Source organism: Sinocyclocheilus grahami, unplaced genomic scaffold (genome assembly GCF_001515645.1).
Source record: "Sinocyclocheilus grahami isolate Dianchi unplaced genomic scaffold, SAMN03320097.WGS_v1.1 scaffold67.1, whole genome shotgun sequence".
NCBI lineage: Eukaryota > Metazoa > Chordata > Actinopteri > Cypriniformes > Cyprinidae > Sinocyclocheilus > Sinocyclocheilus grahami.
In genome coordinates this window covers 1,704,304-1,717,899 of record NW_015505246.1, presented here as the reverse complement: position 1 = coordinate 1,717,899, position 13,596 = coordinate 1,704,304, and the positions used below count along the sequence as shown (strand labels likewise).

The 13,596-nt window shown below is 37.7% G+C and overlaps 2 protein-coding genes across 2 annotated transcripts in view; both read left to right on the top strand.

Moving 5' to 3' along the window:
* The window catches only part of LOC107585157 (gamma-tubulin complex component 5-like), an 11,921-nt gene extending 7,176 nt beyond the window's left edge, over nt 1-4,745 (top strand). The window contains exons 15-24 of the mRNA XM_016272048.1: nt 1,235-1,433; nt 1,603-1,791; nt 1,875-2,057; nt 2,172-2,256; nt 2,376-2,496; nt 2,756-2,907; nt 3,000-3,125; nt 3,358-3,446; nt 3,609-3,709; nt 4,102-4,745. Of these exons, the coding sequence (XP_016127534.1) occupies nt 1,235-1,433; nt 1,603-1,791; nt 1,875-2,057; nt 2,172-2,256; nt 2,376-2,496; nt 2,756-2,907; nt 3,000-3,125; nt 3,358-3,446; nt 3,609-3,709; nt 4,102-4,148 (1,292 nt within the window). The 3' untranslated portion in view covers nt 4,149-4,745. The remainder of the gene's footprint in view (nt 1-1,234; nt 1,434-1,602; nt 1,792-1,874; nt 2,058-2,171; nt 2,257-2,375; nt 2,497-2,755; nt 2,908-2,999; nt 3,126-3,357; nt 3,447-3,608; nt 3,710-4,101) is intronic.
* Nucleotides 4,746-5,564: 819 nt separating this feature from the next.
* cyfip1 (cytoplasmic FMR1 interacting protein 1) overlaps nt 5,565-13,596 on the top strand; it is a 41,765-nt gene continuing 33,733 nt past the window's right edge. Inside the window, exon 1 of the mRNA XM_016272095.1 lies at nt 5,565-5,826. The gene's annotated coding sequence lies outside the window, so the exon portion shown is untranslated. The remainder of the gene's footprint in view (nt 5,827-13,596) is intronic.

Sequence of the window (13,596 nt, the reverse complement as noted above, 5' to 3'; positions counted from 1 at the left end):
TTCGTCATGCCTGGAGCTGATTCGTGCTGGTCGCTGAGGAAATACATCAGCTTCGCGCTGTGGATCGCCGGATCGGCTTTCCCCGGGGACAAAGGGGAGTCCAGCCCGGGGTCGTCACATGTGGTTGCCGCAAGCCCCCCTGCCGCTCCTTCGTCGAATCCGCCGGCCGCACTGTTTTCAAGCCCGCCCGCCGCCACTCAATCAAGCCCGCCCGCTGCCGCTCACTCTAGCCACCAGCCTCCACTCACTCAAGCCCACCCGCCGCCTCTCACTCAAGTCAGTCTCCGCTCACTCTAGGCCGCCGGCCAGGACAGGGCATCACAGTATGGTAAAGGGCGTAACATTTCCGTCACACGCTTGAGGTATTCGGCCAATCACAACGCACTGGATAGCTGGCCAATCAGAGCACACCTCGCTTTTCAGACCGATGAGCTTTGTAAAAATCGACGTGTTTCAGAAAGGCGGGCCATACAGGAGAAACAATAATGTACAGAATGTGGAAAATAATGCGTTTTTTGAACCTTAAACCGCATAAACACATTTCATTACACCAAATACACAAAATAATGTTCTTTTTAGCAGCATCATATGACCCCTTTAATGTTTTTGTGATATATTCCCATTTTTTCCCATTCATTTTATTTTGATACTCCTAATTTATTTAAATTTTTTTTTTTTTTTGAAAACAAGCAGCTGTCATTAAAGCAGATACAAGAAATGTCATGGCTTATGTGCTGGTAGGCCTGGGTGATAAAACGGTATTGGTATTTATCGACAGTACACCTAAAAAAGGTTATAAAAATTTCAATTATCGATACCGAATGATATGAAACATTATATCGTTGATACATTTTGTAGCTATATCACACAGCCCTACATGCTGGTTCTTCAAATTTTGTCTTAGACAAAAGGGGCCTTGGAGTCAAAAAAGTTAAGAACCATTAAGTTAAATGAGAGGCTAATTTAATTTGTAAGGTCTTTACAGTGTTTCATAGAGATTGTTGCATCGTTATTATTTCGTTATCTTCATCCATATTGTTTTCTAGTTTCAGTTTATTTTTTGTTGCATGCTCAAGTTTTTATATTAGTAACATTTTCATTAATGATAACATTTTGTTTTTGTGTTTTAGTACGTTTACTTAATTTTTATGTTTCTTATAGCCTACTATGTCTTAAAATTTCTGACTAATGATGAATGAGTGAATAATGATGAATGAATTGTGTCTCTCTGCAGATGCCGAAAGAAAGAGTCTTTACACGCTCTTTTTGGAATCGGTGCAGACACGTCTTCGGCATGGAGAAGACTCACCCACCAATACGGTTACCGAGCAACAGGCCACTAAGAAGAGTCTGATCAAGATGCAGTCCATTGTAGCACGTCATCTGGAGCTGGACGACATCCATGACCCCCTGCTGGCCATTAATTTTGCAAGGTAACAGCAGAATACAGAATAAATGATTTGAGGTCACTGAAGTTCACACAAAGAGCAAAGATGTTAAAAATAGATTTGTGTTATTATATAAAGACACTAAACTATGTTTGTTCAGTCACAATTTCATTAGCTTGTTTTCCACTGAGGTAATGTGTGTTATCTCTTGCAGGCTTTATTTAGAGCAGAATGACTTCCATGAGAAATTCTCTGGCAGCAATGTAATTTTGGACCGCTCCTCTGAGTCTGTGACATGTCAGACGTTTGAGCTTACGCTCCGCTCCTGTTTGTATCCACATATTGAGAGGAGATACATCGAATGCTGTGGGAACCTCATGAGAACCCTGAAAAAAGACTACAGGTGAGATTGAATCCTTTGTGCATGAACTTCCCAATGTTGCTTTGTAGCGCATTTATCCTTAACCCTCTCAATTTTTATCTTAGGCTTCTTGGGTACTTGCAGGCCATGAGAAACTACTTCCTGTTGGAGGCTGGGGATACTATGTATGATTTCTACACAGCCATCTTTGACAAAGTTCTGGAGAAGGAGAGCTGGCAGCAGCTGGCATTCCTCAATGTGCAGCTTCAAGAGGCTGTTGGACAGCGCCACCCAGAGGACAGCAGCCGGTACTGCACATGAATCTCTAGAGATCCTGTGGTTTACCAATCAACCCTGCTTGATACCACTCCGTATCCTGTGGTTGTTCATTTTTCTGACTCACATTTTTCTTATGATTCCAGGTTGTCTATATTTCTTGAAACTATTGACCCTGCAAGAAAAAAACAGCCAGTGAATAACCTTGATGGTCTCACGCTGAGTTATAAGGTAACATAAAATGTTTTGCTTTTTATGGTTTGAAGATTGTAATAACACAATAATTTTATCATAGTTTTTTGTTTAAATTCTGCATTTTATATGAATGCTTTTTTATTTTCTCTCACCAGGTTCCATGGCCTGTTGATATTGTTATTAGTTCAGAGTGTCAGAAAATCTACAATCAGGTCTTCCTACTGCTGCTTCAGATCAAATGGGCCAAATATAGCCTGGACACATTACGATTCAGTGGTGAGTTATGATTTCTCTTCTGAAGTTTTCATTACTTCTGTTTATTTGTCATAAAAGGAGAGAGAGAAGTAAAGCTAGTGGATATTATTACAAAAAGGATATGCAATTAAATGGAAGTCAGATATCGATGTACTTCGTATTTATGTAACTTCATAGTTCCATTGTATCTCATTTTAGTTCAGCGATCACAGTACTTTCAAATCAGGATGATTTCAATTCACTAGTTAAGATAAGATCTTAATATAGAGTCTTCCCACAGATTTGACAGTCGCCGCTAAGAGGCAAGAAGGAGGCCAGTCTGAGGAAAGCACAGCCAAAGAGCCCATAAACCAGCAGATTCACAGGATGTTTCTCCTGAGGGTCAAACTCATGCACTTTGTCAACAGCCTGCATAACTACATTATGACAAGGGTAGGTCTGATATACATAAAATATGTATTTATTTATTTGAGTTCAGACTTTCTTACCTTGTAGACATGCACCTTGCTACATTTCATTCGCAGATCCTGCATAGTACAGGTCTAGAATTTCAACACCAAGTACAAGAGGCCAAGGATCTGGACCAGCTCATCAAAATCCACTACCGATACCTGTCCACCATTCATGACAGATGTCTGCTCAGAGAGAAAGTAAGCGGGATATATACAAGGCAAAAAAAAGTGTCTGTCAAAAATACAAAAGAAACCAACAAAAGCGATTTTGGTTCATTTTTGCATAAAATTGCATGCTACAATTGCAGTTTTTCTTATTAATTCAGTAAGCTGTCATCCCCATGATGGTTGGCCTAGTTTTTACTTTTAAACCGTTATAGACGTCTATGTTATGTTCGATGTATCAATTCAAGTTACTGTGTCTTTGCAGGTCAGTTTTGTCAAGGAGGCCATCATGAAAGTGCTGAATTTAGTTCTCATCTTCTCAGACAGATGGCAGGCTGGTTTTGGGGCCTGGAAGTAAGTTCAAAACTCTTACATCATGTTTGGAATCTCTTTAGATGTTCAGGTCTAGCTACTTGTCCTCATCTTGCAGCTTTCACTTCATTTTGATGAGGATGAGGTTTTACTTCCTTTTTTGGATTTTACCATTCGTTAAATATTTTCCTTTCTTCCCCTCAGAATCGAGTCGATTGACAAAATGGAGTCGGACTTTAAAAACTGTCACATGTTTCTGGTGACTATTTTAAACAAGGCCGTGTGCAGAGGCTCATTTCCTCATTGTAAGTCATACAGTGCTGTGCATTTTAAAATAACTGAGTGAATCTCACTAACCCTGTTCAGATGTCGTCTGTATTTAACGCCAAATAACAATTTACAGTAATGCAAACAAGAGCAGTACATTATGGAAATACTGTAAAGTACTGGTGCTATTTGTTGTATTAACTTTAATTTACTGATTATTACAGATTATTTATTTATATAAATATTTAGAGTTAATCATTAGTTATTAAAATACAGTAAGAATCACCATTGAGAATAAAAAACAAATGTCCCAATGCAAAAACTAATTACATTATAACATCTTTAAAAAACTTTTCTTTTTTCAATGATTAATGAGTGAAGCCATAAATATTTTGCTTTACTCACCATATGTTCCTGTTTTCTTTTACAGTGGAGTCCCTGGCATTGTCGCTAATGGCTGGATTTGAACAGTGTTAACAGATTGAACATGGATTCAATCCAGAGCACTGAACACAAGACAGATTATTTATTGTACTGCTGCATGACGGCTACTGTACTGTTCTTGTTTGTCTCTACCAGGAGATCTAACATCATAGAGAGAGACAAAATCACAATAGCACTACAATGGTACAGAAGTAGCACTTTGTGTCTGTAAACAGTGAAACTTGTGTTAAATTGTCTACTGTCTACAGCACAGTTGCTGCATCAAGATACTTCATGTAATGTTTTGTGGACAATCTGACTGTTTGTATTTCAACATTGTTGGCCTGTGTTATGGCTCAATATTTCGGATGTAAACGTAAGTGTCCTCTACATGCAGTGGGATATGAGAAGCGCACATGACAAAAGCAATTTCATTTGCAGGTGATCTAATTATGTATATTACATTCAACAGTGAAAAGAAAACCTTAAAACTCAAGTTTGAATATTGTACATAATATAAACTAACTGAAAATTGTACGCTACATTTGTATGCAGTTCAAGCCTATATTTGTATGTGTTGTGGTTGCTTAAGGCCTTTTTCATTGTGCTGAATGGATCGCATATTTTAAATTAAATTGCCATTACTTTGAGATACAATTCTGCCTCATACTTGTTTTTTTAATACGCTAGTTCAAAAGTTTGAATTCAGTTTAAAAAAGAAAAAGAAAATACTTTTATTTAGTGAGGATGCATTAAATTGAAAAACCTTTTACATTGTTTAAAAAAATTCAATTTCAAATAAATAATGTTCTTTTAACTTTCTATTGATCTTAAAATGCTGAAAAAATATATCACGATTTCCACAAAAATAATATAGATTACAAATATTTTTTCTAAAGTGACACTGAAGTAATGGCTGCTGAGAATTCCGGTTTGCCATCAGAAGAATAAATAAATTTTTAATCGAAACAATATTTCACAAAATTAGTATTTAACTGTATTTTTGATCAAATACCGGTAAATGCAGCCTTGGTGAGTAAGACTGCAACAAAATGTTACAAAGGCATGTTTCAATATTCTAACACGAAATATTGCACTGAAATACACAAAGGTGGAAAATAGGATGAGGTAAGGAAATAAATTAAATGGATGAACACAGGAAAATGTAAAAGCAAAAAATAAAGTAGAATGTACGAGATAAAATGTGGATATTTCAATATTTACATTTCACACTAGATTCCACACGATGAAAACGATGCCTTCGTCCCATTGTGCATATTATCCATCCTAAATTCTATGTGAAATTAGTCATTTTCAATACTATTTAGGGCAGATAGGGTGGGTAGTATGCACATTGGGACGCAGGGTCTCATTTCACATTTCTAAATCCCGCTTTTACACTGACGGCTGTTTAGTGCGGATTTTTCCTGAAGGACTGTGATCCTGAACGCCCCCTGCTGGAAGTGCACTGTACTGCGGCGCTGGAGTTTCCTGTTCAATTTCCCTGTAGAGCGCAACAGGAACTTCCAGCCCGAGCTGCGCCTGCGACAGCACTCACCGCGAGCAGGATTCCTCCGCAAACCCCCTCAACTACTCCAAACCGCCGCAGATTAACCACTGAAAACGGCTTTACGAGTTACCTTCATCCTCTCAGCCACATCAGAACTGGAAACCACAACGGAAAATGCATGAATGAATAGTTGAAGCGGATTGTTTGTCCTGGAAAACTCAAGTAAGTTTGCAGCTTTGACTTACTTTCATTCTGGGTGTTGTCTTTTTTCATCCGCTGTCTGTGTAGTTAGTTAGTCCTTCAAACAGTCGCCGTTCGCGTAGTTTTCTTCTGAAATATGTTTATGTTTTAGTATGTGCGAGACCGAATGGAAAGGTATTGTTGGGTTGAATTGAGTTGTTTGAAGTTTTACGTCGCGGGTGAGGTGGGCCTGCACGCGACTGCGCACAAATTAGAACGTTGCCATTCAAATAAACGAGGTTGTCTGGACTGTAAACGCGAGAGAACGCTTCGGAGCTTGTAATGTGTGAGTTATGTCGCGTAGTTGCGGTGAAATATGTATATATTTACTGAGTAACTGTTAGTTGTGTTTCTGTATGTTCTGATATCGAACAGTAAGTATTGCAGTTATTTTTTGTGTCATAACCTATTAGATATTTTGTCATGCTTGCCTATTAGATACACTCTCTCAGAAGATCATTTTTTCCCCCTGTATGTCTGTCTAATAAATCTGCACATCCTTTTGGGGGCAAAATGACCCCGATATATAAAATATAGGGCTGAAAATATTGGTTTGACACCTCTATCTGTAGATATCTGTAGTTGTTGTCTTAACGGTTGCTGAATGTGAAAATAATATAAAGTAGTAATTTAAGGAAAAATGCCCCTGACAGTGAGTTCAAGTATATGTAAAATCAATAAATTAATAATTTATTATGGATTATATATAATATGCTCCTTACATATGTTTAATTGTGCTATTTTATATTACATTTTAAGGTTAAGGTTTACAGAAACAGTACTGGTTGAGCAACCTTAAAATCAGAGCAATCAACTTCAGTTAATCAGAGCACTGTAAACTTTCAGATTATCTTTTAAAACCATGTCAGTTTGTTACTTCAGTGCAGATTAAGACTAAACATGGATTAAACCACTCTGTCAGGGGTGGTTTACATCGAAAATCCCTGTAGTCTTGAACTAGGCTTAGTCTACTTCTGTAGTCGTCGTACTTTTTGTTTTGGACTGAAAATGGCTTAAAGACAGAAAAGAAAGGGAAATGTCTTCATTGGCTGGGGGTCAGTGGGATTGTTGGAAGTTCAGTCAGGCCGTTCATCAGCCCCACACCCTTTTGAGTTTCTGATAATGATGCTTTAGGAAGTCCTTTGTTCCTCTGTGGCAGCCGGAGTGGGTTTTATGATTCAGCAGATCATTTAGAACAAATATAGCCACCAACAAACAAAGACCATAAGTCATTCATTTCTACTGGCGAAATCTGCAGGGTGTTCTTCTGCGTATGCAAAATGTTTGTTAAAACATATGGACCCTTTTCACAGGCTGTGAATGTTATTAACGTTGTTAACAAAGGTTTATTTTATTTATTTATTTTTGCCATTTTTTAAAGTGTACATGTACAGCCCTATACTTTGTTTTATTACCTTGGCATTAAATAACAGAAAACTGGTTAACACTGCTGTCACTGCATGATGGAGTGACAGTAATGTGAAAAGGGTCCATTGCCGGTCATTTGATTTGTGTGTTCATTATTTATTAATTGTCTAGGGTGAATAAGCGGAGGGCTGCATCACGACAGTTTTAAAAGCTCTCTGTGTACCTGCCTTTAAGAGGTGAAATGCAACAGTCATACGCCAAAGTTGGAGATAGTGTAAGGGCATCTTTAGGCTTAAAAGATTCAATCAAGTCGGTCACAAGTCTACTTTGATGTACTTGAAAAATGTTTGTGTAATGCAGCAGAATAGGCTGTTCATCATCACATTCATATTGAGTCTGTGCGTTTTTTTAGTGTGCATATTGAGATGTGAAAGTGGCACCATCAGAGTTGTGTGTTTTCAGTAAGAGAGCACACCAGGGTGTGCTGCAAGTTGTGAAGTTTTTGTACATGTGCCACCATCTCTGCTACCACAAGAGGAAAATGTGAGTGTGAAGATGCGAACATTTTCAAGGAGGAAGACACTATGCGGCAGGTGTTAAATCTGCAGAGAATGTGGTGCAAAAAGGCCTTTTTCATTCTGTGTGCAGCTGGAGTTGAGGTCATGTTTTGGCATGGCCAGTGATTATGCATCAACACAGGTGGAAATCTTCTTCTTAGTGTGCAAGAGAGCCGCTGTTCTTTAATACTGACTTAGTGGACGTCAGAGAATAAAAGAGCTCAGGGAAGACGGCCAGACCAGGGCATATGGGGTGTCAAACTGAACATGGCAGAATGAGTCTCTGGGAATGTTTAGCCTGGATATTTTATGATGGCTTTCATAGGACTTTGTGACTTCAGAAGGGAAATCGATTTCAACCTGAAATTGAAAATTCTATGATTTACTCACTCTCAGGTTGTTCCAAAGGAGTTTTTCTTCTGCTAAACACAAAAGAAGATGTTTTTTATAATGTGGGTAACCAACATCTGGTCCCCATTGACTTCCATAGCATTTTACATATGGAAATCAGTATGTTCAACAGAAGAAAGAAGGTTTGGAATAACTTGATGGTGAGTAAAGATAACAAAATCTCAATTTTTGGATGAACTGTACCTTTAAGTGTTTTTCTTGCATTTCAGGTTGTGATTCATGTACAGTGGGGCAAATAAGTATTTGATACACTGCCGATTTTTCAAGTTTTCCCACTTACAAAGAATGGAGAGATCTGTAATTTTCATCGTAGGTAAACCTCAACTGTGAGAGACCGAATCGATCTCTCCATTCTTTGTAAGTGGGAAAACTTGAAAAATCAGCAGTGTATCAAATACTTATTTGCCCCACTGTACATGCTCAGAATCAGTGTCTTATCTGCCTTGTCAAACTGGAGACAGTCCAATGACAAGTGATGTCCAAGTTCAATGTCCAATGTTGTTATCATTGAATTGGTTTAGCAGTCTCCAAGTATTTTGTGTAGTCACAATCAGCATCAATGCGGGTTCATTTTACAGCTTATTCTGACCAAGAACCACAGAGTTAGACAGGAAGAGATAAGAGTGACAAACACTGCACCATATTCAGCAAAAGAAATCAAATGAAACCGTGTACTTAAAAAATAATAGTGGGATGCATGCACATACAAACATTCAGCCAGTTTAGTGCGATTCATGAATAAAGGATTTTAAAGGAGTTAGTGCCTTATTATGGAAGCAATAGCAACGCATCCAGTTTAGTTTGAATCATCTCTCTTAGGAGCTGGTTGTTTTAAGTGAATCAAAAATAGAGCCCAACCGATAAGGGTGTTTTGGGGGCCGATACCGATATTAGGGAGTAAAAAAATGACCGATATCGATATATCAGCCTATATTCTTTGTGTAGGCTATAATATAGTACAGTATATTCAAAAGTTTGGACACCCTTCCCATTCGTGTGTCCGAACTTTTGAATGGTACTGTATATAGAATACAGTATACAGCCTACTTAAACATAATATATATATACATAAACACATTTTTTGCAATGATAACTCAAATATGGTGATTAAACACTTATAATGATGTGACAAACATAGGCCTATGTAGTGGAGGCAGGATATTTAACAATAAACTTTATCATTCAAAATGAATCTGACATCAGTGCACTTAAAAGTAAACTTCACTTTACTTATTATAAATAACTTAAAAACCACAAATAAAACAAAATATTTATACCTTGAATTAAGAAATTAAGCAATGTAACTGTGTAGGGCAAGCAAGCTGCTGCCAATCCAACAGGGTCAAGTTTATGCGGGAAGCACAGCTTTTCCAAATGTAAACATCTAAAATGAATAAATAATAATAATTAATATGTTTTCACAAATTCTGTGTTGTGTATTTTCTGGTAATCAAATGAACGTGCAGAACATGAGGATTCGTATTTAAATAAGTCTTTTTGCAGTTTAATATTCACAGACACAGTCTATATATATGTTCTGACCTGTTTTTTATTTATTCATCAAAAATAAGACAAATTCCATTAAATTCAGCGTTATACAGTATATTCCGTTTTTATGACTGGATTCCACGATTCTGTCCATGTTTTCTGCATCGCGGAAATCATTGGGCCCTACTTATGTTCAAACGAATATGATAAGCTCATTGTGAGAGTAAAAGGCGGGGACATTGTTACAACAAATTCCAAAAAAAAGATTTCTGATTGCATGTCAGCATTTTTTTCGAAGAATGTGTCATCTGAAAAATTAGATCAGGGAACTACTGCAATGTTAAAGAGGAACGATGTTCAGCTTACTTAAGACAACTTCCTTTTTGCCTCACAGCGATTAAGAAAGGTTGTTTAATCCCAAAAATTGGATTTATGGTTTGTGATAATTTAGATCCGCATTATATTTGAAGCAAGTGAACCTAGAGTGAAATGTGCTAGACTGTTTATTCAGCTACAGTGTTTGTTAAATTTTCACAGATAAAACCACAATATTGAACTGACATGTTTTGTTGTCCTCAACCTCTTACCCACTTCCTTTTTGAAGAAAGATACTGACCTTGACGGTTTCATGCCGTAAAGGGTTAGTTCACCCAAAAATGAAAATTAGCTTGTGTTTTACTCACCCTCGAAGCATCCTAGGTTTTTATGACTTTCTTCTTTCAGACGAATCCAGTCGAAGTTATATTAAAAATTCTCCTGGCTATTCTAAGCTCTATCATTGCAGTCAGTGGGTGTTGCAGTTGAACCGTCCACAATTCATCAAATAAAGCTCGCGCATTCATAATAAAATGTGCTGCAGACGGCTCCGGGGGATGAATAAAGACCCCCGTAGTGAATCCATGAGTTTTTGTAAGAAAAATATCCATAATTCAAACGTAATAAACTTTTCTCTCACTTCTGCTGACTGTCATACACTGAAACCGTTCCGGCAGATGACGTAAGACGCGCGGCGTTGCGTGATTAGTGACGAATGCGGAGAGAGAACAAAACAAAACGCTGGTCACGAATTAGAAGTACAAACCGAAGATTTGCAAAGAAAAATGTCGGAGGATTTCGATATAAACCAAGAGGAGAGACTGGTTTTCCTTTGCTAAAGTAAGGAAACTTTACTTCCTTTGCTCCTATTAAACAAACTCGCGAGACTAGCATATCTCAGAGGCTCGTGCGCTGCTCATACGTCATACGCCTTCCGCCGAAACGGATCCGCGTAAGACATATAACGGAAGTGAGAGAAAAGTTTTTATTATGTTTGAAATATGGATATTTTTCTTTCAAAAACTCATGGATTCGCTACAGGGGGCCTTTATTCATCCCCCGGAGCAGTCTGCGGCACGTTTTATTATGAATGCGCAAGCTTTATTTGACGACTTGTGGACTGTTGTGAACTGCAACATCCGCTGACTGCAATGATAGAGCTTGGGATAGCCAGGACAATTTTTAATATAACTCTGACTGGATTCGTCTGAAAGAAGAAAGTCTATACACCTAGGATGCTTCGAGGGTGAGTAAAACACAAGCTAATTTTCATTTTTGGGTGAACTAACCTTTCAAGCTTACAAAAAAAGAATTGCATTGTTTTGGAAATTTAAGGGACAGTATTTTGCATTCTGGTTGGATTAGCTGCTGGTTTATGAGTTTAATAAGGGAGCTGCCAGAAGTGGGTGTAACATGCCTTAGGAAATTATACCAGCTACCGTTACTGCACCAGCTATCACTGTACGTTCCTACACACTAAGGGCATAGTAATCGTGTGATGTCAGTTCTGAGTTACATCACTTTTATTTGTGTAAATCTCAGTTCGTTGTCAAAGATCAGATTGTTGAGATGCATTTCTGTTTGGGTTTGATAGGTTCTGTTAGAGCTGCATTATGACAAGTCATAATTGTTGATTAAAAAAGGTACAAAAGCTGTCACTGGTGCAGGGACCTGGGGCATTATTTACCCCTAAAGCATATTAGTACCTTAAAGTATTTCTTAACATAAATGTAATCACTTTTTTTAAAAGCTATAATTACTGCACTGTTTTACTTTTACTGGTTTGCACTCTATCTGCCATATGCCTTGTGCTTTATATATATAGATATATTTTTACATTTTACCTTATTTGTATATTTGTATAGTTGTATTTTGTATTTAATCTGTACCTATCTGTATTTATGTTATCTGTATGCACCAAGGGTCTGAGAGTAACGCAATTTCAATTCTCTGTGTGTATGTGCTGTACATGTGGAAGAATTGACAATAAAGCAGACTTGACTTGACTTGACTTGACAATGTTGATTGGGTGAAGAACGTTCTAATGTGTGCAGTTATTTTCAGGGAAATGCATGGCAAAAGTAGTTCCAGGCAGGACTTGACCGCATTACATGTCCATATCACTTTGCCAAATGATTTCAGTTATTTTACAGCAAAAGAACATAAACCCACAACACTGTCCAAACAAATAAATATAGTAAACGATATGATAAAAAAAGACAAATTGTTTCTGTGGAAACTAAAATATGTTTCATTATGTACGGAAAGCAATACTCTCGTTCTCCTGCTATCTCTCCCTTACAAACACACACACATACAGTATACGGACACACACGGAAACATACATACACGCACAACGGAAACATGCTGTCAGTGCTGCTCTGACAATTTTATCAGTAAAATAGCGTAGCAATTTAAAGCTACATGACATTTCTCACAAGCGAGGTAATAACTGCGCTGCTCTTGAAGAAGATGAACTTTTCGCTATTTAACAGTTTCACTATTAGTAGAGACGCTGCTACTGAACACTGCTCAGAGATGCACAGACTCGGGTAATTCATTCAGAATCAGAATCAGAATGAACTTTATTGCCAGGTATGTTTTCACATACGAGGAATTTGTTTTCATGACAGAAGTCCGCAGTGCAACAGAATGACAGCGACAGTACAAAAACACAGATAATAAAAGAAAAGAATAAAAAAATATAAATAAGTAATAACAATATATAAATTGACAATTGTATGTGCAGGTATATTATGTGCAAATTTGAAGTGTAGACTAAGTGTGTGTGTTAGATAAATAAGTGTATGGGTGTGTAAATAGTGTCGTGTGTGCCACAGTTATTGTCAAGTGTTCATGAGATGGATTGCCTGAGGGAAGAAACTGTTATAATAGAGTAAGAATGAGCTTTATTGCCAGGTATGTTTACACATACGAGGAATTTGTTTTCGTGACAGAAGCTTCCACAGTTCAACAGAATGACAGTGACAGGACAAAAACAGATAATAAAAGAATAAAAATAGAACAAGTAAATAGGGAATAACACTATACAGATTGACAATTGTAGGTACAGGTATATTACAATAGACAGTTTTGTAAGTACAGGTATATTATGTGCAAATTCAAAATGTATACTAAGTATGTGAGTTAGATAAGTATATAAGTGTATAAACAGTTTTGTGTGTTCCACAATTATTGTCAAGTGTTCATAAGATGGATTGCCTGAGGGAAGAAACTGTTCCTGTGCCTGGCCGTTGCAGAACATAATGCAGTCCCATGTTGACTGCATCGTCCACAGACCTGTTTGCTCTGTAGGCAAACTGAAGAGGATCCAGCAAGGGTCCAGTAATGTCCTTCAGGTGGGCCAGCACCAGTTTTTCAAATGACTTCATGACCACAGACTTTAGAGCCACAGGGCTGTAGTCCTTTAGTTCTGTAATTTTAGATTTCTTTGGGATGGAGATGATGGTGGAGCGTTTTAAGCATGAAGGGACTTTTCGTACAGCTCCAGTGATCTTTTGAAGATCTGTGTGAAGATGGTGGCCAGCTGGTCAGCACAGGATTTCAGACAGGCTGGTGTAACACAATCTGGGCCTGGTGCTTTCTTTCTCTT